The sequence below is a fragment of the Polyodon spathula genome, chromosome 4, assembly GCF_017654505.1.
Source record: "Polyodon spathula isolate WHYD16114869_AA chromosome 4, ASM1765450v1, whole genome shotgun sequence".
Classification (NCBI taxonomy): Eukaryota; Metazoa; Chordata; class Actinopteri; order Acipenseriformes; family Polyodontidae; genus Polyodon; species Polyodon spathula.
Genome location: NC_054537.1, coordinates 41,917,209 through 41,945,113, shown reverse-complemented (window position 1 = coordinate 41,945,113; position 27,905 = coordinate 41,917,209). Strand labels below are relative to the sequence as shown.

Sequence of the window (27,905 nt, the reverse complement as noted above, 5' to 3'; positions counted from 1 at the left end):
ATATATATATATATTAGGGTTTTTTTTTTTGTTATTTTATGCTCTTTTAAGAAAAGAGTGTATGTAAATTTCTTGGTATGTGTGGCTCGGTACCGTGGAAATGACGTGACGTCAACAACAATGTCCGGGTTTAAGCACGCAAGTGCATGTTTATTTACAGTTAATTTGTATTTACACAATGGTGACCAGAGTGTTCTTAATCCTGTTTCTCTGTAGAAGTGCAGCGCATTTAGTAAAGAAATGTTCACAGTCCATCTTTCCAAGGGTCTTCCCCTGGTGTCCCTGGTCATAGTACAGAGAAATCCCCTTCGTAATGGTCTGTATCCAATTAACAGAGTTCTGTAAAACAGCATAGGATTAAAACAAGCTGTTCTCCCTCATTCCGGTCTCCTTCCCCACCTTGTGCCCTGAAACCATGCTTTCTTGAAGTACTCCAAGCCCTGCCCCTGTAGTTAACTAAACAAAAAAGCTGACTAGAGTTCCGGAGCCTGCAATACTAAGATGTCAGCCGTTAAATTCACCACTCTCTAATCCTGGTAAAGGAAAGCTGTTACCTGGTTTCAGCGGTTTCAGGAGGGTGAGTTTCAGACAAGACCCTTTTTCTAATCCTCATTGTATAACCTAAGCAGAAAAAATGTCTGCAAAACAACTTGTATTCTGCATTTAAAAAGATAACCAACAACAATACTTTTTGGATATGCCTGGTTAGGTATTTACTGAGCATTTTATGTCAAAGCTGCTGATAGACCTCTCCAGGGAGTAACACTCTGCGGAACTCACTTCCTCTTTTGCGTCTCACAACCAGGTAAGTAAGGTAGGTGTAACTAACCTTTCCAGGGCTGTGAATGAGTCTTTTAAAAGAGCTCTCATCTGAGTTTTCTGGAGTTCCTTTGCAATTTTTATGGAAGTTGGCTTGCCACTTTGTAAAGACTTAGCTAAATGCTTTTGTTTATATATATATATATATATATATATATATATATATATATATATATATATATATATATATATATATATATATATGCAGCAATAACTGCAACCAAAAGTTTGTGCAGTGAAAAAGTATTTATTAAAGAAAGTAATGCAACACCCAATGCCCCCGTGTTAAAAAGTAATCACCCCCTTAGACTCAATAACTGGTTACGCCACCTTTAGCAGCAATAACTGCAACCAAAAGCTTCCTGTAGTTATTGATCACAGCGCCATGGAGAAATTTTGTCCCACTCCTTCACGCAGAACTGCTTCAACTCAGTGACATTTGTGGGTTTTTGAGCATAAACTGCTTGTTTCTGGTCCTGCCACAACATCTCAATGGGGTTTAGGTCTGAACTTTGACTAGGCCATTCCAAAACTTTAAATATCTTGTTCTTCAACCATCTTGATGTAGAATTGCTTGTGTGTTCCGAATCATTGTCTTGCTGCATGACCCAGCTGCGCTTCAGCTTCAGCTCACGGACGGATGGCCTGATATTCTCCTGTGGAAAACTCTGATACAGAGCAGAATTCATGGTTCCTTCAGTGATGGCAAGTCGTCCAGGTCCTGATGCAGCAAATCATCCCCAAATAATGACACTACCACCACCATGCTTGACCGTTGGTATGAGGTTCTTACTGTGGAATGCAGTGTTTGGTTTTCGCCAAACATAATGGAGCCCATGTTGGCCAAAAAGTTCCACTTTTGACTCATCTGTCCATAGAACATTGTTCCAGAACTCTTGAGGGTCATCCAGGTACTTTTTGGCAAACTTGAAATGAGCATTCATGTTTATCTTAGTGAGCAATGGTTTTCGCTTTGCTACTCTGCCATGAATCCCATTTTTGCCCAGTGTCTTTCTGGTGGTGGAGTCACTGACCTTAGCTGAGGCGAGAGAGGCCTACAGATCCCTGGATGTTGTTCTAGGGTTCTTTGTGACTTCCTGGATGATTTTATGCCTTGCTCTTGGAGAGATTTTGGCAGGACGGCCACTCCTGGGAAGATTCACTACTGTCTCGAGCTTTCTCCGTTTGGACAATATGGCTCTGACTGTAGTTTGCTGGAGCCCCAGATCCTTAGAAATGGCTTTGTAACCCTTTCCAGACTGATAGGCAACAATAACTTTTTTCTTTTGATCGTGGCATGATGTTTCTGTAGAACCTATATGCTGACAACTTCACTCTGATGGTAAGTTAGTCAGATTTATATTGGGCAGGGCTGGCCCAAATCAGGCCTGATTGTTAACCAAAGTATTCATACAGCTGACCCTAATTATCCCTTTAATTGGGTTGAGTTAACTTGGGGGGGGGGGGCAATAACTTTTTCACACCTGAAGATTGCATGTTTGATTACCTTGCACCCCAAATAAATGAAAGATTAACCAAACTTTGGTGTCATTTTTTTTTCTCATACTCCTTTATATACACTACAACCCACAAAAAGATCTGACCAAATTCAGTGTGAAAAATGTGCAAAAATGCAGAAAATCAGACAGGGGGCAAATACTTTTTCATGGTACTGTGTGTGTGTATATATATATATATATATATATATATATATATATATATATATATATATATATATATTGTAAAAGATCCACTAGCTAGGCGCGCTTGCACCATTGCTTTCCCCTTTAAGCAACTGGCACAGACTCAACACGTTTGCAGGTAAGTGTGTTTTATTTACATCAATGATCAATTTCTGTCAAATTTCTCGCCCTGTACGGGTCACTGACTAACTCACTTCTTCAACCCTCACTAAGCTACTTAAGTCCTGGAGAACGAAGAACAGTCCAAGGGTTCTCCAAGGAAGTGAGTTAGTCCACAGGTGGGACAGGACAGCTCTCTTTTCCATATAGCGGTCTCAAGTCACAGGTAAATGCAGGATGGTCTCCCTCTGCTGGAAGAGTCCGGTGACCCGGTAAGTACAGGACAGGCTCCCTCTGCTGGAGTAGTCCCGTTATACAGGCAAGTGTCTGATAAGCTCCCTCTGCTGGAAGAGACCTGTAACACAGGTAAGTACAGAACAGGCTCCCTCTGCTGGAAGAGACCTGCAACACAGGTAAGTACCAGACAGGACCCTCTCCTTGAGTTGTCCTGGAACACCGGTGTATGCAGCGTATATCTGCCTTGCAGACCAACTCCAGGATTGTAGTGACAATGTCCTGAACGTCCAAAGAATGAACAGAGATAGCACAAGTTATATCCGGACTGTGGAGTTGGAACTCCTGCAGCCAACTCCCGATCGTCCAGAGATGCACTCGTATTCCTTCAAGCTTCCGCGTCTTGTGTCTGTATTTATTATAAACAATGTCTGTACTTCCAGTCTCAAGTCTATTCTTTTGGGTTATTATTTAGTGTCTCTTCAAAACGAAAATAACCAATACCGCTACGGATTATAATCACAGAAACTCATACCGCTGTGATGTCAGCGTATTCCAGCACAACGTTGAACACCGCAGACTTTATTTTAAACTGACACGGAGTACTACTCCTCTCTTAGTATTCCGTTAAAAAGAAAATAAATAAACTTTCAAAATTAAAACAAAAGACTACCTCAACAAGAGGGAAAATCGCGTTTTTCATAGAACTAAATACTGACGGTATTTTTAACATAACCCGATATAGCTTTTACCTTATGATGTTTTCTCACAACACTGAAGTTATCACGCTACCTTCTTGTAGAAACAAACAGCCCATGTTCCCCCACACCTCTATGGCTCTGCCCTGCTTCCTTTTAAACCCATCTACTTTCACTAACCTTGCAGCTAGATAGCTGCACACTCTACCAGAGTTGTGGCCACATCATGGGACCGCATACAATTGGTCGTCTTCTCTTTCAGGGAACTGAAACTTCCAATTTAAGCTTGGGATGTTTCTCAAATAAACCCACTATATATATATATATATAATATATATATATATATATATATATATATATATATATATATATATATATATATATATATATATATTTGACAGAGAATCCCAAGGCATGTCCTTTTAAAAACATTTGCTTTGACCGTAGTTCTGGCACTTTGAAAGTAATCCGTTCCATTTTTATGGTAAAAATGGATGTGTGTGTCTCTCTCTCTCTCTCTCTCTCTCTCTCTCTCTCTCTCTCTCTCTCTCTCGCTCTCTCTCTCTATATATATATATATATATATATATATATATATATATATATATATATATATATATCTAGTAAAAGGATAGATTTCTAGAACAGTGCCATGGAGAATGAGGATCAAACTCTGCTGTTCTGTCTCGTTATTGTCATATGCGTTCCTAAGAACAGCTGACAGCACAATATTTTGCAAACCAACAAGCACACATAGGTAATGTCCTTCTGGGCAGTCTTGGTGGCGCATTTGTCATGTGATTGGTCATTGCTGATGTCATTACTGATGTTATGCATGACATCGTATCTGTGTGACCCATAGGCATAATTGGGATGAGTTAAGGTTGTGTGCCATAACGTTCCATTTCCAGACTTTTGTGATTTTGAACTGCGACCTTAACATTATTTTAATGAAGCTTTTGTTACTGATTTTTTAAATTTTTTTTTTACCTGAATCTACTACTGTATCAATTTCTACACACGTGGAAGAAAATATGTTGTACAGCAACCAATGAAGAGGACTCCACATAAAAAAGCCAACCAGCCTGGTATAATGCAGGTGAAACAGGACTATTCTAAGAGATCTAAGTAACACACTGCATCCCAACAATTGTTTTTGTTTTTCACCCAGGTCAGGGACAGGGCTGGCCTTAGGCTGTGCGGGGCCCTAGGCAGTGATGATTAAGTGCGGGCTCCAGTACATCAAATTAATGCTGCTGTAGCAACCGTATCTTGAAGTTGGTGTATACAGTAGGTGCATCATGTAATCATAGGCAATATACTAACGTTCAGATACAATAAATAATATTAATGTAATTAAAATGTTAATTGGTACTTGTTTCAGTTAGTTTGTTAGATTTTATCATTTTATATAATTGACAACTTCAAAGAATTCCAGTCTCTCCAAAACTGTCGCATATTTTTTTTCTAAAATGACCATGCCCCAGTAGGCCTATTGAAAAATATTGTAATGCCCGACTATAAGTGGGTTCTGACAGGGTGGTGGTGAGAATGACCAGGCAGAAATAAACACATTAATAATAATAATAATAATAATAATAATAATAATAATAATAATAATAATAATAATAATAATTCCTCTTTGACACTCGACACTGTGTGCAATGCCACTTTTTGCAAAACAAAATTAACAAATTAACCCCTGGCATTAGCAAATCCTTTTTTTTTTTCATTTTACATTATAAATTACATAAGAACATAAATTACAAAAATATTTTTAGCTAAAGTGGCAGCAAAGTCCTTTATCAAATCTGAGTATGCTAAATTCTTGGTAACTTCATTCTCAGTTGACAGTTTTGAGTCATTGTTGAGCTCGAATATGTCTTGATCAATTTCCACCTGGAAAAGCTGCGCTCACCAGAAACAACAGTCTCTGGGATGATCTGTCAGCTAATCTGTTCCCATGCATGTACTGCAGCATTTTCATAGGACTCATACCTGCAAGGTGATGACATGATGAGCTGCAGCTACAGTGCCAGGGGAAGTGGTGCTGGAACCACTTTTATAATGGGGGTGCAGAAAGCCATTGAACAAAACTGTAACCCCTGTATATGATGGAAGCAGGTGCACACCCCTGCCGCACCCCCAGCGCCCCTGGTCAGGGGTATAAATCATTTAGAAATTGGTGCTAACAGTAAAGTGTTTTGAAAGTTTAGCACCAGAGAGCACCATTTACAAGATATTTTGTAAAAAGGAAATCTTTCATCCATGGCAAGACTCATAGCAGCCTGTAATGTTATTTGCATGTTTATAGCGAAGAAAAATTACACTGTGTAACAAAAGATCTAGAAGTGAGTAGTTTTTCAAGATTTACGATTATACTGTATTTAAAGTATAATTGTAAATCTCGCAAAACTACTCACTTCTAAATCTTTTGTAGTCATTTTTGTATTACTTTAGTATAAATACATGTTAATATGGATTCATCTGTTGTTTTTTTCTGACTTTATGTGAACTAAAAGACACACATTTTCCCGTTTTCCCATTGGAAATAGTGATATTTTGAAATATCACTGTCCTGGTCACAAAAGCAAAGTTTGTGGGGAATAATAGCCATTTTCTAGACTTTTGAGGCATAAGCAATTAGGAAATAATACTTACTACCCAGGAACAAAAATTGTGTTACATAGTGTTATTCATAAATAATAATAAAAAAAGTTTATAAACTAGCAAAACATAATTTTCATGGTAAATGAACAGGCTTGGGAACACAAAACATTATGTTACAATGTATTGTTACCTGTTAAGTCTACTATTGCCTACATACCTTTATGACTTGTTGAACAAATATGAAATTAATAACTGTAGAAGTGTGCTGTGATGTTTGCTACCACTTTCCCTCATGACAAGAACCTTCTCTCCTGTGTATGTGGATGAGTGTGGGTGGGTCATGTGATTAGGCCAGACTCAATGAGAAACTATCAGTCAATCAATATTTATTTTATATACTACCTTTCATAGTGGACATCTATCACAAAGCACTTTACAAGATAGTGAGGAACAATGCATAGTACATTAAATACACTGAAATACAGGGCATAGTACATTAAATACAACAAAAATGCAAACACATTATATATAGGCACAACTCATTAAATAAAAGGCTAGGATGTGAATTCTAAACAGTGTGGATGCATGTGTCAAGCAGAATCATACAGATAATATGTAGTAAAAAACCTGAAATAGCAATTTAGACAACAGCTATTAAAAGATACCAGGCTTACAGAGCATTAAAAGCAAAAGAGAACAAGTGGGTCTTGAGAGTTGATTTGAAGCGAGTGATTGTGGGAGCTGCATGCACTAAAGCTGGGAGAGAGTTCCAGAGAGTTGGGGCCATGAAGCTAAAACAGCTCTCTCTGAGAGTGGAGCGCTTTTGCTTGAGTATAACCAGCAGGCCTGAGTCAGAGGACCTCAACTTGCGTGCAGGGATATAGCGGGTCAGCAGGTTGGAGAGATACTCTGGACCTGTGTGATGAAGGGACTTGTAGGCAAGCAGGAGAATTTTCAAAGTAATCTTGAACTTTACAGGTAGCCAGTGCAGCTGGGCAAGACGGGGGGTAATGTGAGCATGTTTTTTTTACATATGGTAAGGATCTTAGCAGCAGCATTTTGAACCAGCTGCAATCTGTTTATGGCGCTTGACGGAAGACCACCGTAGAAAGAGTTGCAGTAGTCAATTCGAGAGTAGATTAATGCATGACAGAGTATCTCTGCATCCAGAAGGGAAATGTAGGGACGGACCTTTGAGATGTTTTGGAGGTGGTAGAAGTAGGCTTTGACTAGAGAAGAGATTTGGGCATCAAAGGAGAGGTTACTATCCAGAAGTACTCCAAGGCTTCGTACAGTGGGGGAAGCCAACAGCATAACATCAGGCCTCAATGTCTTGGATGCAAGCTGACCCCTGGCAGAGGGATATCCAGGGTATAGTTTTAAGTAGAGCTGGGTGTCATCAGCATAGGAGTGAAACATGAGGCTGTGTTGGCAGATAAGGTATCATCATCATCTATGGTTGCTAAGGAATAATAAAACAATAACAAAAAAAAATTATACATGTGTACTGGCCCCATAATTTAATGTTGCTGGCACTATATGAGGTACCACAAGTTTGCACCCCTGAGCATTTTGCACGCACGTAACGAACACATTAAATCTCACAACAGTCCAGATGGGGGCCCTAGGCAGCCACTTGCTCGCCTTGCCTTAGCCGGCCCTGGTCAGAGACATAAAAATGCGAGATCAGCTACTGAAATGTGTCAACTGGCTTATTATAGTCTTCATGAAAAAAAATATGTCCCTATGCACATGACTTTATTATACACTACAGCAATCCAGTAATGAGACCAGCTTTGTTTTTGTATGGAAAATTTTCTAACTGCAAAAACATGCTAGTTATCATCTATTATTGAAACATATATAATACTCCATACAGCATACTGCATATACACTATATTGAATTGAGTGCAAATGTTAAACATATTTACGCATTTAAACCCAAAGCAGTGCTATTAGAATATGGATCTAAAGTTTTTATACTGATTTTATGAAGAACTAGTTTGTGTTGCTAAGCATTTACTTTAGTATTCCATGGATGTTTTATTTTTTTCTCAGAAAACGTCTGTGATCTTTTCAGGTTTTTTTGGTTTAATCCAAATGGACACTGTAGTCTACTTCCAGTTGCGGCGTAACTTCATACAGTAACGGATTTAATTTAAATGTTCTATTGACATGCAGCGTTTGTACCCTGTTTTGTGAAGGGTTTGTTTTCGGTAACTGTTTTTTTTAAATAGAGTTTCAGTGTATGTTTGTGCAGCCAGCTAAATTTCAGTATGTTAGGCTACTTTTTTAAAAATGTTTTTGGTAATCTTGGTGTTTGTTGTGTTCATAAAGTTTATTGGTGATAACAGGTGATCTGTTGCTGGTGATCGCTTAATAAAGTCTGCATCCATTTGTTTTATTTTTACAGCTTGTGAATGAAACCATAGAGTAGCCTAGTTTGCTATATTATTTACTAAATGTAAGTCATTATGTAAATCTAAAGTTAAACTCCAAGAACAATTTGACTGTGATTCTGCATCTCTAAAAATGTCTAGCTTATTTTTTATTTTTAATGAGGAAATTGATAATAAGTACAGATAAAAATACCCTGGGTCCTGACTACAGTATTTGCACTAAACGAGCATGACTGTACAGTGCAGTGTTTCAAATGGTTTTGTATAGTTGGCATTTCCGTGTTTTTATTTTATGACGGCTAATTGAGATATTTTTTTAATTCTATACATTCCATGTTCTTTACACTAGAGCATCAAAGTGCATAACTATCTATTTTATGTTAGAAATAAACACAAATGATTTCTTTGAAAGTTCTTCTGGCTTTTGTGGTTATATGGGTGAGTGTTTTCAATTTGTGTAAGCCTAATGTAATGTAAATAATCGTTTTAGGTTTATTTGAAATGTTTCACCATTATTTATGGCTGCTGTGGCACAGTCTCTCAGCCTAAGTGTACATGTAGGTTTTAAATGCTCGTTCACCTTCTATCACTGACTGACACGGTTTTTATTATTTATTTACTTACTCTGTACAGTACAATATGATGCTTTTTTATGCTTGTGAAAAGCTTGAAATGTCAGCTACAATCAACCATTTTGTGTGCATTCTCGGTGCTGTAGTTCAAATTGTACAGCATTCCTAATTGATTGTGTTGTTACAGGTCCAGTCAGAACGGCACAAAAACGGTCACCAAATCGTACAACTGTGCATGCAGTTAATCTACCATTACAGCTATTCACTTGGCTTCCTGTAATTCTGCTTTTATTCATTCTGAATCTTGTTAGAGGTACCTGAGGGTACTGTGGCTATTGACAAGTGATTGCTTAACATGCTGTCATAGTCAGAGAAAGTAATTCCACATAATGACCTGTATTTGAGGAATTGGAATTGGTGCCTTCATCATGCCATCTGAATGACAGTAAACAACAGTCAATTAGGCGTTTAAGAAACTCACAATTTTTTTCTTACTTGCTCATTGTGATGTATTGTATCCCTATGATTCTGTTCATTCAGTTGAACATCAATCCGGGTTTGAGTGTTACAGTCGCTCGCAAGTGACTTTTGGAGCACTCGTGTTTTTGTGCTGACTCTAATAGACATCCTAGATTGTTGTAGCCAATGCTGTTTTAATTGACAGTTACAGGTAAGCCACGGATACCTTTCATAATTTGAATGTTGGAAGTGGCAAGTCATCTGCCAGTTTGAATATGTGTGGTGTATACCTTTCTTTTTTAACAATCTCCAATTTTCCAATCGGTCCAATTAATCTGTTAATTGGAGCAACCCTAATATATATATAGGTATAGTCAAAGGTATATATACTTGTAAAAGTTGAATAGCTTCCTGCAATATATCTCAGTCTTCTAAATGCTCACAAATAGATTGGAATTGCTACATGACACGCAATTGGATACAAATGTCACTTGACTCTCCCCCGACTTTCATTGCACATTCCACAGTACTAGCACTGCCTTAAAGAATGAAACCTGAAATGCTAGACTGAGAAACGGATCAGAGAATTGAATGGGAAACTTGACGTACACACATACGGCATGGTACTGTAAGTGGGTTTTCATATGACGTTCATGCGTACCTCATGGTGTTGAAATGGTTAAAGACTATTTGTACCATGCAGTCTCTTTCACAGTTTACAGTGACAACAATGCTTTAACTTATGTTCTGTCATCTGCAAAATTAAATGCAACTGGACATCACTGTGTTGCTGAGCTAGCTGACTATAACTTTACCATCAAGTATCGTGTGGGAAGACACAATTTTGATGCTGATGATTTATCCAGAATGCCTTAGGATATGGAAAGCTACATATTAGAATGTAGCGAGGAAGCTTCTAAAGATATAACAGCTGTTATTCAGTCTGCAGGTATCCTGAACAGTCAAGCTGCTTGGATTACATCCATCACTACCAATGTTGCTGCGCTTCCCAGTGTACCATGTGACATCGCCACCATTAAGCCATGAGGAAATACAGAAAACTCAGGACAAAGATACAGTCATCAGCAGTGTCCTGCACTAGAAAAATCAAGGTCGCAGCAAGGTCGCAACAAAGTGAGCAGGAAAGGAAAAGGAAAATGAAGAAACAATGGCATTTCTACGAAAATGATGTAAACTACAGCTTGGTAAGGACGGAGTTCTATATCGCAAAACAGACAAGACAACAGTTGGTATTGCTGAAAAAGAAACGGGACATCTTGGCACTGAAAGGGTTGTCTGTTTGGCTTGAGAGAGGTTTTATTGGCCACACATGCAACAGTATATTAACCATTATATTAGTAATGTAAGGTGGTGCATTAAGCAAAAGAAACCCAGTCATCATACAAAGGCACCCTTAACCAGCATTGTTACAACAGAATCTTTTGCGCTTGTGTCAATAGATTTTCTGGTTGTTGTAGACCACTTCACTAGATTTGCTCAAGCCCATCCAACCACCAATAAATCCGATAAGACTGCCGCAGATAAAATCTTCAATGGCTTTGTTTTGAGGTTTAGATTCCTGAAGTGACTTTATCACGCCCAAAGTGGTGAATTTGAGAACCAGCTCTTTCACAGGCTACAGCACTCCTGCAAAATTGCAAGGTCCAAAACCACTGCATATCATCCAGAAGGAAATGGCCAAGTAGAACGCATTAATCGCACAGTGTTAGCAATGTTAAGGATACTGCCTGAAGATCAAAAATTCAATTGGAAAGAGTCCCTAAATAAAGTAATTTATGTATATAATTGTACCCATAGGGAATCAACAGGGTTTCCTCCATTCCAGCTGTAATTTGGCAGATCTCTATGTTTGCCTATTAATATTGCTTTCAGATTGTCCCCTGAACCCACAGCTACACAGGTGGACTACACAGATTATGTGCAGAGGTGGAAACAACAAATGAAAGATGCCCACGATCGTGCTGTCAATTGTGCAAATAATTCATCAGACAACAGTAAGAACCGCTATGATTTAAATGTGCAAAGTACTGTTCTCATGCCTGGAGATCGGGTGCTTGTTAAGAATCTGACTGAACATAGTGGACCTGGTAAATTGAGATCATATTGGGAAGATAGGAGCTATGTCTTTGTTAACAGAAAAAGTGTAAGCCCAGTGTATGAACTCAAGATGGAAAAGGCAGTAACAGAGTGCTACATAGAAATTTGTTACTACCTTGAGATTATTTGCCCATGGGTACTGCAGTGCAAAAATCAAGAAAAGAGAAGAAAACCAAGTCCAGCAGCAAAACCCCATCTTGATGCCATGCACAAGCTTGTAACTACAAAATTGAAACTGTTGAAACAGATCAAGATCACTTGTTAAATCCAGAAGTAGGTCCTTGTTATCCACAAACTTGTGTTGAAGCTGCTGAGGATCAACATATGTATAATTTTTGTTTTTAAGTGTTCTATTACCATAATAACACATGATTTATAAAAAAGCCAGTTTTGCCATCATCACAGCCATGAAAAGCATATCCAACCTTGGACAGCAGTTACACAATCCATGTTCTGTGATTTGAGACTGTCATCAGAATTAAACAACACAAAGGGTGATTTGTCTGACCATGATATGCTAGCAATTCACAGTCCACCCACAATGATCACTCAATGCACTCGTGTAATGATTTGGAGATAAGAAATGACAGTTTTAAATATCACTGCACTAGTCTTTTTGACGCAACTTTGTAGATGTGTTATGTTTTTTTGTGGTTACTATTGTCTTCCCCTCTGTTTTTCAGAGAAACTGAGCTATTTTATTTGTGTACTTTCCTGAGAGTGCTTTTTAGTGTGAATAAGTAACCATGGAACTGTCTTGTTTTTAACAAACCTGATCCAAAGCATGGCTAACTAACATGTGTCACTGTGCTGTATGTGTAGTTGTGTCAGATTTTCTATAATTCATTAGATTTCATGTATTCATTTTATTATGCATCATTTTTAAGCTGGTTAATTATATTTTCCTGTAGTACTTAAGTGTTTGTCAACATTTTACGCTCACAAGAACATTTTCCACATGCTATGAAATAATTTTATAAACAATAACTTAAAGTCCAGTTGCTCACTGAATATATATCAAACCACAAGCTGTCATGATCTTTCCTCATTTCCAAAGAATAGGACCGATCCATTACTTGCAGCTCACTAGATCAGAAATAAAATTGCCAGTTCACATCTGAGACAAATTTTCTTTGACTGGTGCTGCTAAGGTGCAAACTTCCAATTCTAATACGTGTCAATGCAATAAAATGAGCTTCTGCTTTGAACTGATGTAACTCCACACTTCAGCATTGATTCTGTGCAATATATTCAAAATTGGCATTTTTTAATAATGCCTTCCCAACGTTTTATAAAATTCAGAGATGATATCACTATTCTTCTTCACTTTTTACAAATTACTGTTTTTTTAATAGCATACCAAATCCAAATCATGGATGTTTGTTTACAAGCTGTTTTTTTGTGTGTTTACTTGAAACAGAAGTATTCTGCTGTTTCTCTCTGCAACATCACAACAGAGGTCCTCAAAGTGATCAATGCCACAGAGGAGTTGATTGAGGAAGCTACAGGGGACGGTGACTCTCCGTCAAAACTGCAGGACAAGGGGAGACTCTGTGAGGGAACAGACGCTGAAAAACTTCAAGAACACCTTGCCAAACTAGAGGAAAATGTAAGTCTGCTTTTGTATACAGACCTTAGGCCCACGTTTTAAGTACAAAAGGACAGACATGTTCTGAAAAGAATAGCACAATTTTAATAATATTAAATTAGAAATTACAATTTAATTGCAGGAATGAGCTGTTCAGTTATTTTAAATAATGTTATTTTAAATTATGTTTGAGTGGTTCCATGTCTATCTGGTTAACCCATGCTGCCAGGTTGGTTCACAGAAGATATATTGCATGTCCTCAGCCTGTTCCTGGTTCATCACAGTTTCACATAGAGAGTGTGCAAATCTCCATAGAAACATGTGGCTTGTTCTTTGGGGGAGGAATTTAGATTTTGCTTTTCAGATATCTCTGCTATTCTTCTGTATTACTGTCATGGTTTGCATTTATTTTTAAAATGGATGTAAAATCATGGTGTCACTTGCTTTGTGGAAGTTACAGGTTCCATGGCAGAAGATTATTCTATAACGTCCTAATTCCTTTAGGTCTATCTGACTGCTGGCACTGTTTATAGCCTTGAAGGACAACTGGGTGACCTGGAAGAATGTGCACGCAGCATTAACAGCATAACCACTGAGAATCAACTAGCTCATTTGGAGGATCAAGTAGCGTCAGCAGCAGCACAAGTTCACCAAGCAGAGATCCAGGTAAAGTGTGTGTGTGTGTCTGTATCTGCAGGTTTCAAGGAAAGGAACTCACTGTGTTCCTCTGCTTGGTAACAGAAAATCAAGTGGTTTCTTATTTACATATTTTAGTGTTTTAACATCCTGTGAATAGGTCAGGGTCACGGCCCAGGTGTTATTGTCAGGGAGAGACTCAGACACAGAATTGCTTGGGTTTTAGCACTATTGTGGACTTTTAATAAACAAAACACAAAGAAAAGGCACAGTGGCCAAAAGAAACAGTTTAAACAAAACCTAACAGAACTGTGCAGGCTGGGCAGAGACTTCAATGAACATTGCAGAGACAAAAATCAAATAGTACACACACACACAAACACACACTCTCTCACTCACTCACTCACTCACTCACTCACTCTTCATGACTGCTCATGACTTATCTTCATACTCCTCTAACAAGGAGTTGCTGAGCCTTATATAGCATGTGGCTGAGGGGTTGATTGTTCATTAATCATTCAATCAACACTCCCCAGCCACACGCTCACGTTGAATATTAAATAAATACAAAACCCACATTTCTTTTAACCCACAACCAATACATATTTATTTACAGAGTAGGCCTCAACCCTGCTACACACCCCTAAAGACCTTTTACTCAGTCCTTACCAACTAAACATCTAAACTAGCTCCTTAGAAGGATATGCAAACACAGGATATATGTTTGCACCTTGATGTAAATACTGAGGATGTTAGCAGGAACTATAACAATCACAGCGTGTCAAAAAACTTCTGGTGTGTTTCTCTTGGTATTCTCAGAAGTTTGAATGTCAAGGACATTCAAAGATAGCTTCAGTTACAAGCAAACAGGTTTTGTGTCCAAGCACAGATTTCAAACCAGACATATGTATTCTTGGGTTATCAAACTAGACATACACAGTGATGCCTGGTTGTGACAAGAGGCAGTATTTAGACACTCAGAACACAGGCTTCAGCAAGCTTCTCTGGAAGCATAACAAGACCAATGGGATGATTCTCAGGAGTCAATACTCACTCTTGCCAAGTAGCATTACAGTTTTGGTAACTACTATAAATAATCTCCCTATAGACAGAAATAATTTTAATCCCCCTTTTGTCTCTTTTCTCCCTCCTTCTCATTAAAAACTCCTACATGTTCCATTATATTATGCCATGCTTCCACCTGCATCCAGTCAGTAAAACTCAATCTTGTTTAATTCCAGTGCCAAACTGGAGCTGTCACCTAGTTTAATTCGCAGTCCATACTGCAACAAGATGTCACTCAAATGTCCAAGATGTCACTAAAATTTGTCACCCTTGGTTATTTTTTTTCTCCTCTTGGGTCCTCCTCTTCAGAAGCTTATTAGATCAGATTATTCCTTTATAAGAGTGAGTTGGAGAGACTGATTACCGAATTGATCTCAGTCTGCTGAAGTTGGACAATGAACGGCACTGATTTCAAATCAATTCCAACTGATGTCATATTGAAACATTGCTTTAGCTAAAAGGTGGTAATTGATTCATAGAAGCATTCAAATTACTGTACTGTATTATTGGATTTGGTGTATTATGATTTTGATTATTACTTTTTCAAGCTTCACATTCTTTTTGTCCATTATTTCTTTCAGATATCAGATATTGAGCTTAGTATTTCAGCCCTTAAAAATGCAGGTTTGAATGTAACTGCATGCATGCAATTGGCAGCACAAAAGGAACAAACACCATGGCAGGTAACAAATTCAAGCCACATAATTTGAAAATACAGTAACATTTTAGTTGAACAAATGTAAATTAATAGAATTTTCATTCACAGCCACAAACCATAGATACTTCGCGGCAACAGAGAAGAAAACTTCCAGCCCCACCAAAAGGTGTGTACATCTGTTATTACAAGCTACTTTACATATTAATTAAAATACATTGGTGCCTGTTGAACCAGCATCCACAATATTTTACTTTGTATCATACATTTCATTTTAAGTTATAAAACATGCTCAAAGCATAAAAGATTTTTCCAGGAGAAATAAACACTAAAATAAACTAAAATAAAAATAGTCAACTAACAGCATATTTTTGGTTCCTTAAATTCCTGGCTGCGCCACGTCTTTCAGGTTTCACTGGCCATTTTTCTACTCAGCTTAGAAAGTCGTCACTCTCTCACCAGTCATTATTTGTGTGACGTAGCATGCACATACCCACAGGAAGTGTGCATCTAAAACATTGTATGACTTTAAAGGGTGGGTAAAACGCCTTCTCATTCTAAAAAGCTGTATAATTGACAAAAAAACTCCTGTTTGTGATATAACCTTGAGCAATTTTCTGCTAAACATAAAGGTCGTACCAAGCAATCCTTTATTATCTGAGAGCGGCTGGAAGTAGCCATGGTAAGATTCTTTGACCAAATAGGAAAACATAAGCATACAGTACGACAGGTTTAGAGACCTCTTCATTCAGTATTTTTTATGTGTCACCATTTATTCAATGTTTTAAATTATTGCCACTTGACACAAAAAATACATTATAGGTTAGTTATTTTATAAGCAAGGTTATAAAAATAATACTGAAGCTACTACAAATAAAAAAATGCAGCCCTTTGCAATAAATACATCAATAAATAAGCCCATTGCAAAGCACAGAAAGTTATTTATTCATCCTTTACACTTTTGTTATCTTCTTGATAGGTCGTCGTATAGCTGATTGCTTTAAGCCTAGACTTTTCTGTTCCTTAGCAATAATATGCAATGCATTGTACACTAGCCAAGTAGCATCTATCATGGGTTCCTACCAAAGGAAAAAAATGGCAAGTTTATACCAATATTACCATATATATATATATATATATATATATATATATATATATATATATATATATATATATATATATATTATATAGCCAGTATACACCGTATCATTGCTGTGGCATACCAACAACACCAGGCTTGATCTCTTAGTAACCTAATTCACGTGAACATAAGCAAATGCAGTTGTAGTCGTAGGGTGGGCCAAGAGAGCGTGATCAGGTTCATCGTATAAGGATAGCGTATGTGTATTGTCAATTCAGCAGTTTTAGAAATCGATGTCCCAGTAGTTGCCATTTACACACACACACACACACACACACACACACACACACACATATATATATATATATATATATATATATATATATATATATATATAGTGCTGTCTGATTTTCTGCATTTTTGCATATTTCTGACATTGAATGTTATCAGATCTTCGACCAAAATCTCATATTAGATAAAAGGGACCCTGAGTGAACAAGTAACCCAAAATTTCGATACTTATTTCATTAAAGAAAGTTATACAATGTCCAATGCCCCTGTGTGAAAAAGTAATCGCCCCCTTAAACTCAATAACTGGTTACGCCACCTTTAGCAGCAATAAATACAACCAAACGCTTACTGTAGTTATTGATCACTCTCTCACTGCACCGTGGAGGAATTTTGGCCCACTCCTTCATGCAGAACTTCTTCAACTCAATGACATTTGTGGGTTTTCAAGAATAAACTTCTTTTTTTAAGCATTTTTTTTTCCCTGTAATTATTTGTTTTAGAGAAATTTCTAGAAATTATTAATTTTCACTGGGGAATGTAAACTTTTGACTACAACTGTGTGTGTGGAGAGAGAGAGAGAGAGACTGTACATAGACACATTAAAGATCTACAGGAAGAACAAAAAAATACTTTAATGTCCAAATGCATGGTTAGAAAGACACAAATGTGCACTTTAAAATTTAGTCACTTTAGTCTGAAAAATTGGAAAAAAGCTATATTCCAAATTCTTTAGCACAGAATATGTTAAAATATGCTAAAATATATTTATTAAATGTATATTGTAACAGCTTGGTTTAAAATAACGAAGGGGTGTAGATATAGATACCAATTAAGAAATAATAATACGATACATATTTTATTAAAAAAAAAAAAAAAAACAATTGGTATGCATATTACTTGATATTGATTGTCAAAAGTATGTGTCAAACAGAACTTTTATTTTACACAGATCCTCTGCTGTTTGCCGTTGTTCCGGAAGTTACTAGCACCAACCGGAAGTTAAATTGTTGCTAGATTCACACAATCTCTTTTGTGCAGCCTGTCAAATGCTGTGTGGTCAGGTCATTAGACAATGATACAAACTGTTTCGTTCCAGTTAATGATGCGAAACCTATTTGTCCAATAGTAAACTATATACATTTGTTTAAACAGTGCTCTTTAATTCAGTTTTCTTCCGTTTCCCTTGCATTCGTGATGTACTGTCATAGGCAAACGTGAAACCCAATTTACATCATGACCCGCTTTATATCACAAATTATGCCTGCACAGCAATCATGCTTAGAAAAGGTATCTTTCGACTCTCATTCCAGCCGACAATTGCAAAATCTGCACATCAAAGTCTGCGCATCATGTCAGCTGCATACATCCCCTCATGCTCAAATTCTTTGCAGCATTGTTTAATTGTTATGCGGGATTTAGGCATTTTAGAAACAAACGTCTTTTCTGGTCCATCACAATTTTAATTCCCAAATGACTCGCTTCAAATTATACATCTCGGCAAATGCTAGTTAGAGCTTCCGATTCTCTTCAGACCGTGTCTATGGGAACGGCTAAGCCTTGACAACTTTACAAGTGTTTATTTCAAGTATTTTTTGTATAAACCGCCCAATTTAAAAATGCCATTTTATATTTGTTTTATAATTATGATTTTTCATTTTATTTTATTTCATTTTAGATTTTTTTTTCATTTTATTTTGTGTTATTTCGTATTCACGAAAAATACGGGGCTCTATTGATTCCTACTGTCATTCACTTTAAGTTATTTAGAACCAGGCATAAATATACAGTCAGCACTCACATATCCAACCCTATACAATTTTCACGTCAGTGACAGTTAAACGAGTATGACTCATATCTGATTATTTCATCTGATTTTACTTATATAGGTGAGCACGTTGTAACCTGCCCTCTACCACCCAAACAACACTGATGCAATCAAACACATCTCCTGAATCCTGCACAATTGTACGTCAGTCATCCTTGTGATGCAATGGAGAGAACATTAGGAACTTCTATTACAAATTACAGTACTAACGTTTAATAGGGCTAACAATGTTTTTTTTTTTTTTTTTTTTTTTTTTTGTAAAAATGCTGACGGAGAAGTAGCCAAATTGAGTTTTTTAAAGCAGCTAAAAACCACACTTACATTTAAAATTTAATATATATTGCAAAAGCATAACTAAGTGCTACACATTTATTTAAAAACAAAATACAGTATTGTTATAAACTATGTATTTATTTACCTGCTTTGCTTGTTTTTTCCTGACAATTTACACTACCAGAATCACTGTTTTTATTTATTTTTTTTATTTTTTTATCTCTGATGAGATCAAATGCGGTAGGTCCAGGAAAAAACATATATTCAGAATGTGATGTAAAATTAAATTGTCCAGAACTGTCAGCGGATACTTTCAATAAAACAATACAATAAAAATAAATAAACCACCAAAGACAGTATTTACCCGCAAAATGCTTCAAAACAAGGCAGCACTACTAGGGGAGTAGCCTATAAAAGTCGCATATGTAATGCGTGCATTGCCTATTAAATGCTACCTCAAGGTCAAATAAAACAGGAATTTTAAGAAGTTTTAAGAAATGTATATTTCCGGTACTTATGGATTTAGGACTATATCACTGCCCCTGTGCTGAACACATACACACACACACATTTTGTATGGAAAGAAAAACTATGACTTGGGTTTGAGGCACTGTACAGGGAGACGTTGATTCTTTCATTGAAATTTGTTAGCCCATGAGTTGGGGGAATAACAGCAGTGAAAGACAAAAACTTGTTGTTTTTTTCAGGGAACACAAAAAATATAAAATATCAAAAATACATAGCTGAAAGGACAGTGTTTTAAAAAGTAGGCTTTCATTTAGATGTACTGTCATTGGTTTTGTTGGTACAGTACTAGATTTCAACAGAAGTAGTATGTCACAGTTCATGAAAATGCACAAAAGCAACTAAAGATCACAGATTAAAAAATAAATAAATCAATCACAGTATCTAAAACTGTCTAACTGTCTTTTACAATACTGTGGCTTGTCTTGTTCGCTTTGTTTTTGGAGAAGCACTACGTAACTACATTGCACAATAAAGATTTGCCATGCCAGAAGGAAAAAAAAAAAATGCGGGCTATGACAGTTAAACACGTCAATTGTAACATTGAAGAGATGGTCTTTGTATCAGAAAACTCGTGATGGAGTTGGAAATCGCGTGTGACTGGTAAGTGCATTAATTTGTTTATATATATATATATATATATATATATATATATATATATATATATATATATATATATATAAGGTGATTGATTTGTTTCTTAATACAAGGACAGTAAAACGCGGCTGATGTGTATCTGAGTGTGTTGTAATACTTTAGCAGTATCTTCTAGAGGGCTAAAGGTCAGGATTTTATAAGTGTGAAGCATGGACTCAAACCTTCCTTGACTAGAACATTCATTTTTTATGAAATGACTTCCTCCTGTTTAACAGAAACTATGGCACCAATAAGTTAACTTTAGAAGCGTGTTCTGTATGAATGAGCTGCAGTTTCTTTTGTATTACTTTTACAGTCTTTATTTTTTTTTCCAGGAGACAAGATCAGTCCTGCCCTAATAGTAACTGGAAGAACCTTCAACAGAAACTCTAAGTTTCAAAGTCCGTCAGAACAAAGAAATTTTAATGAAAGGAAAAACAGTGCCAAAGACCACACAGTAAGCTTTAAGTTGTTTTGTAGAAAAAAACTTCACATCCTTCACAAGTCAAAAGCGTCGCATCCTTAATGCGTAAAAAGATTTGTATGGTTTTCGTAATCTTTCTCGACAGAAAATACAAGTTGATTACTATGTACTTACATATGTATTACTGTTGTATGCATGCAAGTGTTGCATAGTACGGTTTATAATGATCTGCATGCCCCCCCTCCCCCAAAACATTAAAAAAAAAAAATTATTCAATTACATGGGATAATAAAAAATATCTGCCATGCACTCGATCCATCACCAGCACCCACTCCCTCCCCCACTAAATGGAATCCTGGCAATCATTTATCAGTACACACACACACACACACACTCCCAAGGAGTATAATTAGGTTGCGCTTCAATTAATGTTATGCTGGTATTGATTTCTTATCCCTACCTTTCTATGTTTTTCTTTTTTTTTTTTCTAGACACAGAAGCCAGATGTGTGCTCAGATTTAATGTACTAAGACCACACTCCTACACTGCCAAGAACACACTGCCTACAGCTGTACACAACAGTGCCTTGATTCAACAACCATGAAAAGGCTTTAATAGGAAATGGACTCGCAATAGTCCTAATGTGGTCATACTAATGGAGCTCTACTTTGATACCTCCCTGGGTTTATCCTAAATACTGCGGCTTTTCGATAGAAATTTGCTGCCTTAGTTAGAGACTTGCTTGATCAAAGATGGTGTGCTTTGGCATTGGAAGCGCTTTTCCTTTTATTTGTATGCAAGGGTGGTGTTGATGTTGTAATCATATATATTTTTTAAAATAGATATTATGTGTAAATAAAAAAATCTAAAACTTTTGATCATTTTGATTTCTAAGTATGTCTGCTGTAATGTACGGAAAGTAGACATCACTGTGTGAAACTGAACTTTGCTATCAGTTAGGGTTGTTTATGCAAGTCATTCTTTACAATTTTATAATTCTTTTTTTTTTTTCTTGTTAAATTGTTTAAAAAAAAAGAACATAATTTAATTGTTTGGTAATCATTACCACTAACAGGTGCTGATAGTGTCTGGGAAATATTTCATTTTATACAACCAGACCTTATAAAGACAACAGGCACTATTCACAAAGCTTTCATACGTCAGTTATTAAAGGTACTTTGATGAATAAAACGCTTTTATATTCATGAAACATATGTTGTTGGAAAGCTGTGTTAAATGTTATATCAGTATCAAACTATTTATAGAATCAAAACATGTAAACAAAATCCTTGAATAACTCATGAATTATGTTTGGTGGTTTTAAAGTGTTTTTTTTTTTTTTTTTTTTTTCTCAGCCAGTTAAAACCTTGTATTTGACAAATGGTGTGTTTAAATAATACTGTACATGGCAGGAATCACGTTTTCTGTTAAAATCTACTGGCTGGTGGAGGAGCAGTTTATATGGGGTGTTCTAGAGAGGGAGCAGGGCAAGTACCTGTAAAGGAGTAAATGTGAGGTAGGGCCAAGATGTTTGTTTTCCATCACAAAACCCCAGAAGCAATATCTGTTTTATGGTTTACAGTATTATTATGACAATTCCTCAGACAATAATGCCCTTGGTATAACCTGGAATGGCTTTAACTTATATGCCATTGGCAGTTGTATTCCAGCTCTATAACTGCTTTCATAGGTAAAACAAAATCGCAGTACTGTGTATTGGGTAGAAGTAAAAACACCACTTACTCCACTTGCCAGTATAACTTGTTTGCCCTCTGCTCATGGTTTATGGTCATTTTAATGCCAGAAGTGTAGTACAACTGAAAGGAAAGCTATTGGTGGCTTTGAAGCAAATACAATAATAGGCCTTTTGCACACTGGCCCCATAGTTTATGTTACACAGTTTAGCATACAAATACTATGTAGTCTCGTTAAGCAAAAATTGTCATCTGTGCTAAATGTATGTCAGTTTAGTTATCAATTGAATATTGTTCTGTATAGGTATTGTAAAAGAAAAAAGTGTCAAATGCTGTATGTCAAATGAGAAGCAAATCTGTGAAATAGTCGCAAACAAAGATATTTCCCTCTACATAGTATGGGGTTCTTTAGTGTATCATTAATGTTTTGAAAGATTTTATTTTGTACTTCAGTGACAAAATGAGTTCTAGATAACAACAATTATACTGTATAACTTGCTTAACATTTTAGCACTGAACAATTATGGTGAAGAAAAGAGTATATACGTGATCATTTTGTGTTGAAAATCATATCAGCTGAAGGGAAATATACCAAGCCCTTCAGTTTCCGCATACAGTATTGATACTGTTGAACTGTACAGGCTATTTTTTTAAGCAACTTATAATGCCAGTATTTTTTGTATTGTTATCCTTTCTATATATATATTTTTGTTGTTTTGTTTTTAAGCATAGTTCCATAATGTGTATATCCACCAGTGATATATATATATATATATATATATATATTATATATATATATATATATATATATATATATATATATATATATATATATATATATAATAACTATCTTACCTCAGACATTACTTAGTAATTATGTAAAAAAAGAAAAGAAAATACTGGTGAATTATGTTTGATTCAGTTGCAAAAAAGAAATGAGTAATACATGCCGTTAATGGATTTTGTGTAGGGTTCTGCTGATTTTTCTGAAGGAAGTACAATTTACACATTTATTTAAAAAACACACAAGAACATTTCTGGACAAAATTAATTAGTGTATATTTTGTACGTATACAAAAATCTTTCAAATACTTGCCATAACAGGTCAACCCTCCGACCTGCAAGACGATAAAATTGTTCTGGGTGGATACATGACTGTTCCTCACTTGTCTCATTCAGAAAGTTGGTGATAAGTCTCAAGTCTGAGCCATCTAAACAAAAAAAAACAAAAAAAAAAATTTTGTGTAATTATAGACAAGCTCTTGTCTACCACATTTTAGTTTTTTCACTATCACGCTTTAGACTTGATGATGTAGCTTTCATACACAGTAAAACCTTTAAAAATCACCTTTAAAGGGACTCATATTAATTTAACTGCTAATTTGGTACTACAGGTATTACAATTTACTGTACATATACAGTTATGGCCAAAAGTTCTTCATCACCCTATATAATTAACTAAGTTTGCTTCATAAAGTTGAATGAAACCTGCTGAATAATGTTACATTAACATTGAATTACATACCACTTTGTACTTTTCTATGTACTTTTTTTGTAGTTTTCCATATACTACTAAAAAGTGAAAAATGTGACATTTCAAAGTCTAACATGAAATACTGTACTGCTAGTACGGCTTCCGGTAGACTGTTGCAATGACATTTTGTAGTTTCTTTGATTACATAATGTTAAATAAAAGATCTAAATTATGTTCATATAGTTGTTGTTTTTTTACTATTTTTATTTTTGTATTATGTCTCAATCCTAACATTCTAAGTGAAGCAAAACTTTTGGCCATAGCTGTACAGTGCAGTGTTCTAATTGATTATTAAAGGGCTTTAAATAAATTGCAGTGTTCTCTATCCCCTGTATTGTGCAACTATATTACTTACTTACAAACTGCAACTTAACATGTAAAAAAAAGTTTGAAGTGATGAAAATCAGTTGCAAGACAGTGTCCAAAAAAACAACGTGCTAAGAGAAGATTGACTCCTGTTGTATTCTGAATGTCCAAATAACCAATGTGCTATCAAGAGATTGACTCCTGTTGTATTCTGTCAGGGGCAAGTAGAATTGAAAATGTTCGATAAAAGAATTCCATTTGTAATTATAGTTAAATACTTAAATATATTCCAACTTTTTTAGGGACATTATCGAATTAATTGTAGTGTGTAGTCTTGATTTTATGAAAGCTATCCCTTTTATTTTGGGTATAGTACAGTATGATGTCTTGATGGTGGACCACAGGAGGATAGTAGCATCTATTCAATTAAAATTCAGCAGAAACATTTTGTTTTTCATAACCCTGGTACCAAATTATTACAGTAATGAGACCCACAGCAGTTGGACTAATAGACTCCAATGCCATATTCGGACAACTTGAAGACCTAAAGGCTGAACAAATGTGCCTTAAAGTTTTTGTTTTGTGAGACCTGTTCTCATTTGGTCCTGCCTGGTTAAAAAATTGTTTGTTTTGATGTCATTTACATTAGGGCTTCCACAGCTGTCCTCTGTTCTCACAGACCTCATTACAACTGTATATATGTCACAGAGACGGCCGAAGTGGGCGGCATCAGAACCAGGAAGGGCAATGAAATACACAAAGACAGAATAGATGAAATTATGATGGCGCTTGCTGGCGTCGGTTTATTGAAAAATAAAACACAGGTTTAACAAACACGAAAACACAGGACACAGCACTCTATGCCCAAATAAAAAGACAAACAAAAACTAATACTAGACAAAAATACGGTGAGCAGATACTTTACGTTATTTTTATTATTATTATACTTATTATTTCTTCCGTCTCCAATCCCGTTCTCCACTCACCGAACACCCAACCGCGAGTAGGTGAAAACATGCTATTTTTATGCAGCTGTACCAAGACTCGATTGCTAATCAATCATTCAATTGGAGTCTCGGTACAACTGCACGTGAATTAATAAAGTGCAATTCCCCGTGCTCACATATTATTACTTTTTACTTGCACGTGAAGTGCTGTGCAATCCTCGTGCCTAAATACACATATACATTTTAAACACTCGTGTTACACAGACCTGTTTATATCTTGTGTACCAATGTCTATACACCAACATTTAAACACACCACACGCAACACATAACAGATAATATACACAGGGGCGGGCACTTTGTCACAATATACCATATACTTCATGGCACATATTTTTCTGCCTATATGTCATTTAGGTATATGTGACAAAGACAGAATGATTCTTGGTGATAAATCTCTCCTGACCTGTGAGGGCGCTGTATAAATGGAAGAGAGTGCCCTGGACTGGATGGCCTGAAAATTCATTCCCAGGATTAGGTGGAAGTTGGCCAACTAGAAAGGGAGCTCAGCTGCGGTACATTAAGTCATCGCCTCAGAGGGAAACCGATGTGGCAACCGCGAATTGGAGGAGAAACAGCTTACACTCGCTAACCAAGGGGACGTAGCTAGGTGATCTATTCCTTTGTTTACGATTAAGAGAACACTAAAGGAGGAGGACCAAAATATAACTGTGAGTGTTTTGTTTGTTTGTATCGTCTAATTGTACTGCTTGTTATTTCTTAGACAATACAAACAAACAAAACACTCACGGTTTTACTTCTCTTGGTTCACCTTTCTGGTAAGTGGAAGAATTTAATGAAACCATAATGCACATTACACTTCTGTCTTTGAAATGCACCTTGTATTATTTGCAAATGTACATTTTTCACCCAGCCCATAATTACAAAAAAACAAACAAATTCCACTATAATCTATAGTATTTTGTATGTAACTCACTAAAAACCCTGTCTAGTTTCTTCAAAAACATGACCCTTTGTCTAATCTCCATTTGTGACCCCTGGTCCTTGTTTCTTTTTTCAGGTCAAAAAAGTCCCTTGGGTTGACATTGTCTATACCTTTTAGAATTTTGAATGTTTGAATTAGGTCGCCGCGTAGTCTTCTTTCTTCAAGATTGAATAGATTCAATTATTTTAGCCTGTTTGCATATGACATGCCTTTTAAACCTGGAATAATTCTGGTTGCTCTTCTTTGCACTCTTTCTAGAGCAGCAATATCCCTTTTTTAGTGAGGTGACCAGAACGGAACACAATATTCAAGATGAGGTCTTACTAATGCATTGTACAGTTTTAACATTACTTCCCTTGATTTAAATTCAACACTTCACAATATATCCGAGCATCTTGTTGGCCTTTTTTGTAGCTTCCCCACATTGTCTAGATTAAGACATTTCTGAGTCAACAAAAACTTCTAGGTCTTTTTCAGATTCATTCTTCAATTTCAGTATCTTCCATATGATAGTTATAATGCATATTTTTATTTCCTGTGTGCAGTACCTTACACTTTTCTCTATTAAATGTCATTTGCCATGTGTCTGCCCAGTTCTGAATCTTGTCTAGATCATTTTGAATGACCTTTGCTGCTGCAACAGTGTTTGCCACTCCTATTTTTGTGTCGTCTGCAAATTTAACAAGTTTGCTTACTATACCAGAATCTAAATCATTAATGTAGATTAGGAATAGCAGAGGACCTAATACTGATTCCTGTGGTACTCCACTGGTCACTACTCTCCATTCTGAGGTTTCTCCTCTAATCAGTACTTTCTGTTTTCTACATGTTAACCACGCCCTAATCCATGTACATGTGTTTCCTTGAATCCCAGATGCGTTCAGTTTGAGAATTAATCTTTTATGCAGGACTTTGTCAACCATGTCATATGCTTTGCAATTATCCATTATCGATGTTGCATCCTCAAAAAAATTGAGCAGGTTAGTTAGACACAATCTCCCTTTCTTAAAACCATGTTGACTGTCTCCCAGGATGCTGTTACCATATAGGTAATTTTCCATTATTTTTACTCCCCTCTAGGCAGCTTACAGGCAAACCTGTAGGTGCCCAGCCAGTCAACATGGGTCACTGGAGCGCAGTGATCTGAGGACACCCTGGCCTACCTAAGCCTTCCCCCTCCCTGGGAGGCACTCAGCCAATCTGCACCACCCCCTGGGAGCTTCCATCTACAGTCAGCAGTGGAATAGCCTGGACTTGAACCACCAACATCCAGGCTATAGGGCGCATGCTGCACTCCATGCAAAGCGCCTTTACCGGATGCACCACTTGGGAGCTCCCAGGAAACAACTGAAGTCTTATGTGAATACATTAACGTGTGTTTTTCAGCAAAAAAAATAAAATAAATAATTGTTTTAAAATCAGTTTTTAGAATAAAACCTGAATTAAAGCTAGCATTTAAGATACTTTTTGATACCAGGGCAACTTTAAGCAGCAAGACCAAAATGTTTTTGCATTGAATGCTTCCATTATGTTTGAGACACTCCTTATGTTTTTGTGCACATGTGTTACATGTTTCAGATCAGACAGGGATATACAGTAGAAGTCTTTACCAGAAACACTGCAAGGGACTGACGTACGTCATTACAATTATTTTGCTTTTGTTTTGCTTTTTTTAGTTTTTTTTATAGTAAACATCTGAAAATAATTTC

General features: G+C 36.4%; 1 protein-coding gene across 1 annotated transcript in view; it reads left to right on the top strand.

Moving 5' to 3' along the window:
* The window catches only part of LOC121313937 (rab effector MyRIP-like), a 71,803-nt gene extending 48,953 nt beyond the window's left edge, over positions 1-22,850 (top strand). Inside the window, exons 11-16 of the mRNA XM_041246712.1 lie at positions 13,132-13,320; positions 13,804-13,965; positions 15,582-15,683; positions 15,767-15,824; positions 20,622-20,743; positions 21,202-22,850. Of these exons, the coding sequence (XP_041102646.1) occupies positions 13,132-13,320; positions 13,804-13,965; positions 15,582-15,683; positions 15,767-15,824; positions 20,622-20,743; positions 21,202-21,240 (672 nt within the window). The 3' untranslated portion in view covers positions 21,241-22,850. The remainder of the gene's footprint in view (positions 1-13,131; positions 13,321-13,803; positions 13,966-15,581; positions 15,684-15,766; positions 15,825-20,621; positions 20,744-21,201) is intronic.
* The last annotated feature ends 5,055 nt before the right edge of the window (positions 22,851-27,905 follow it).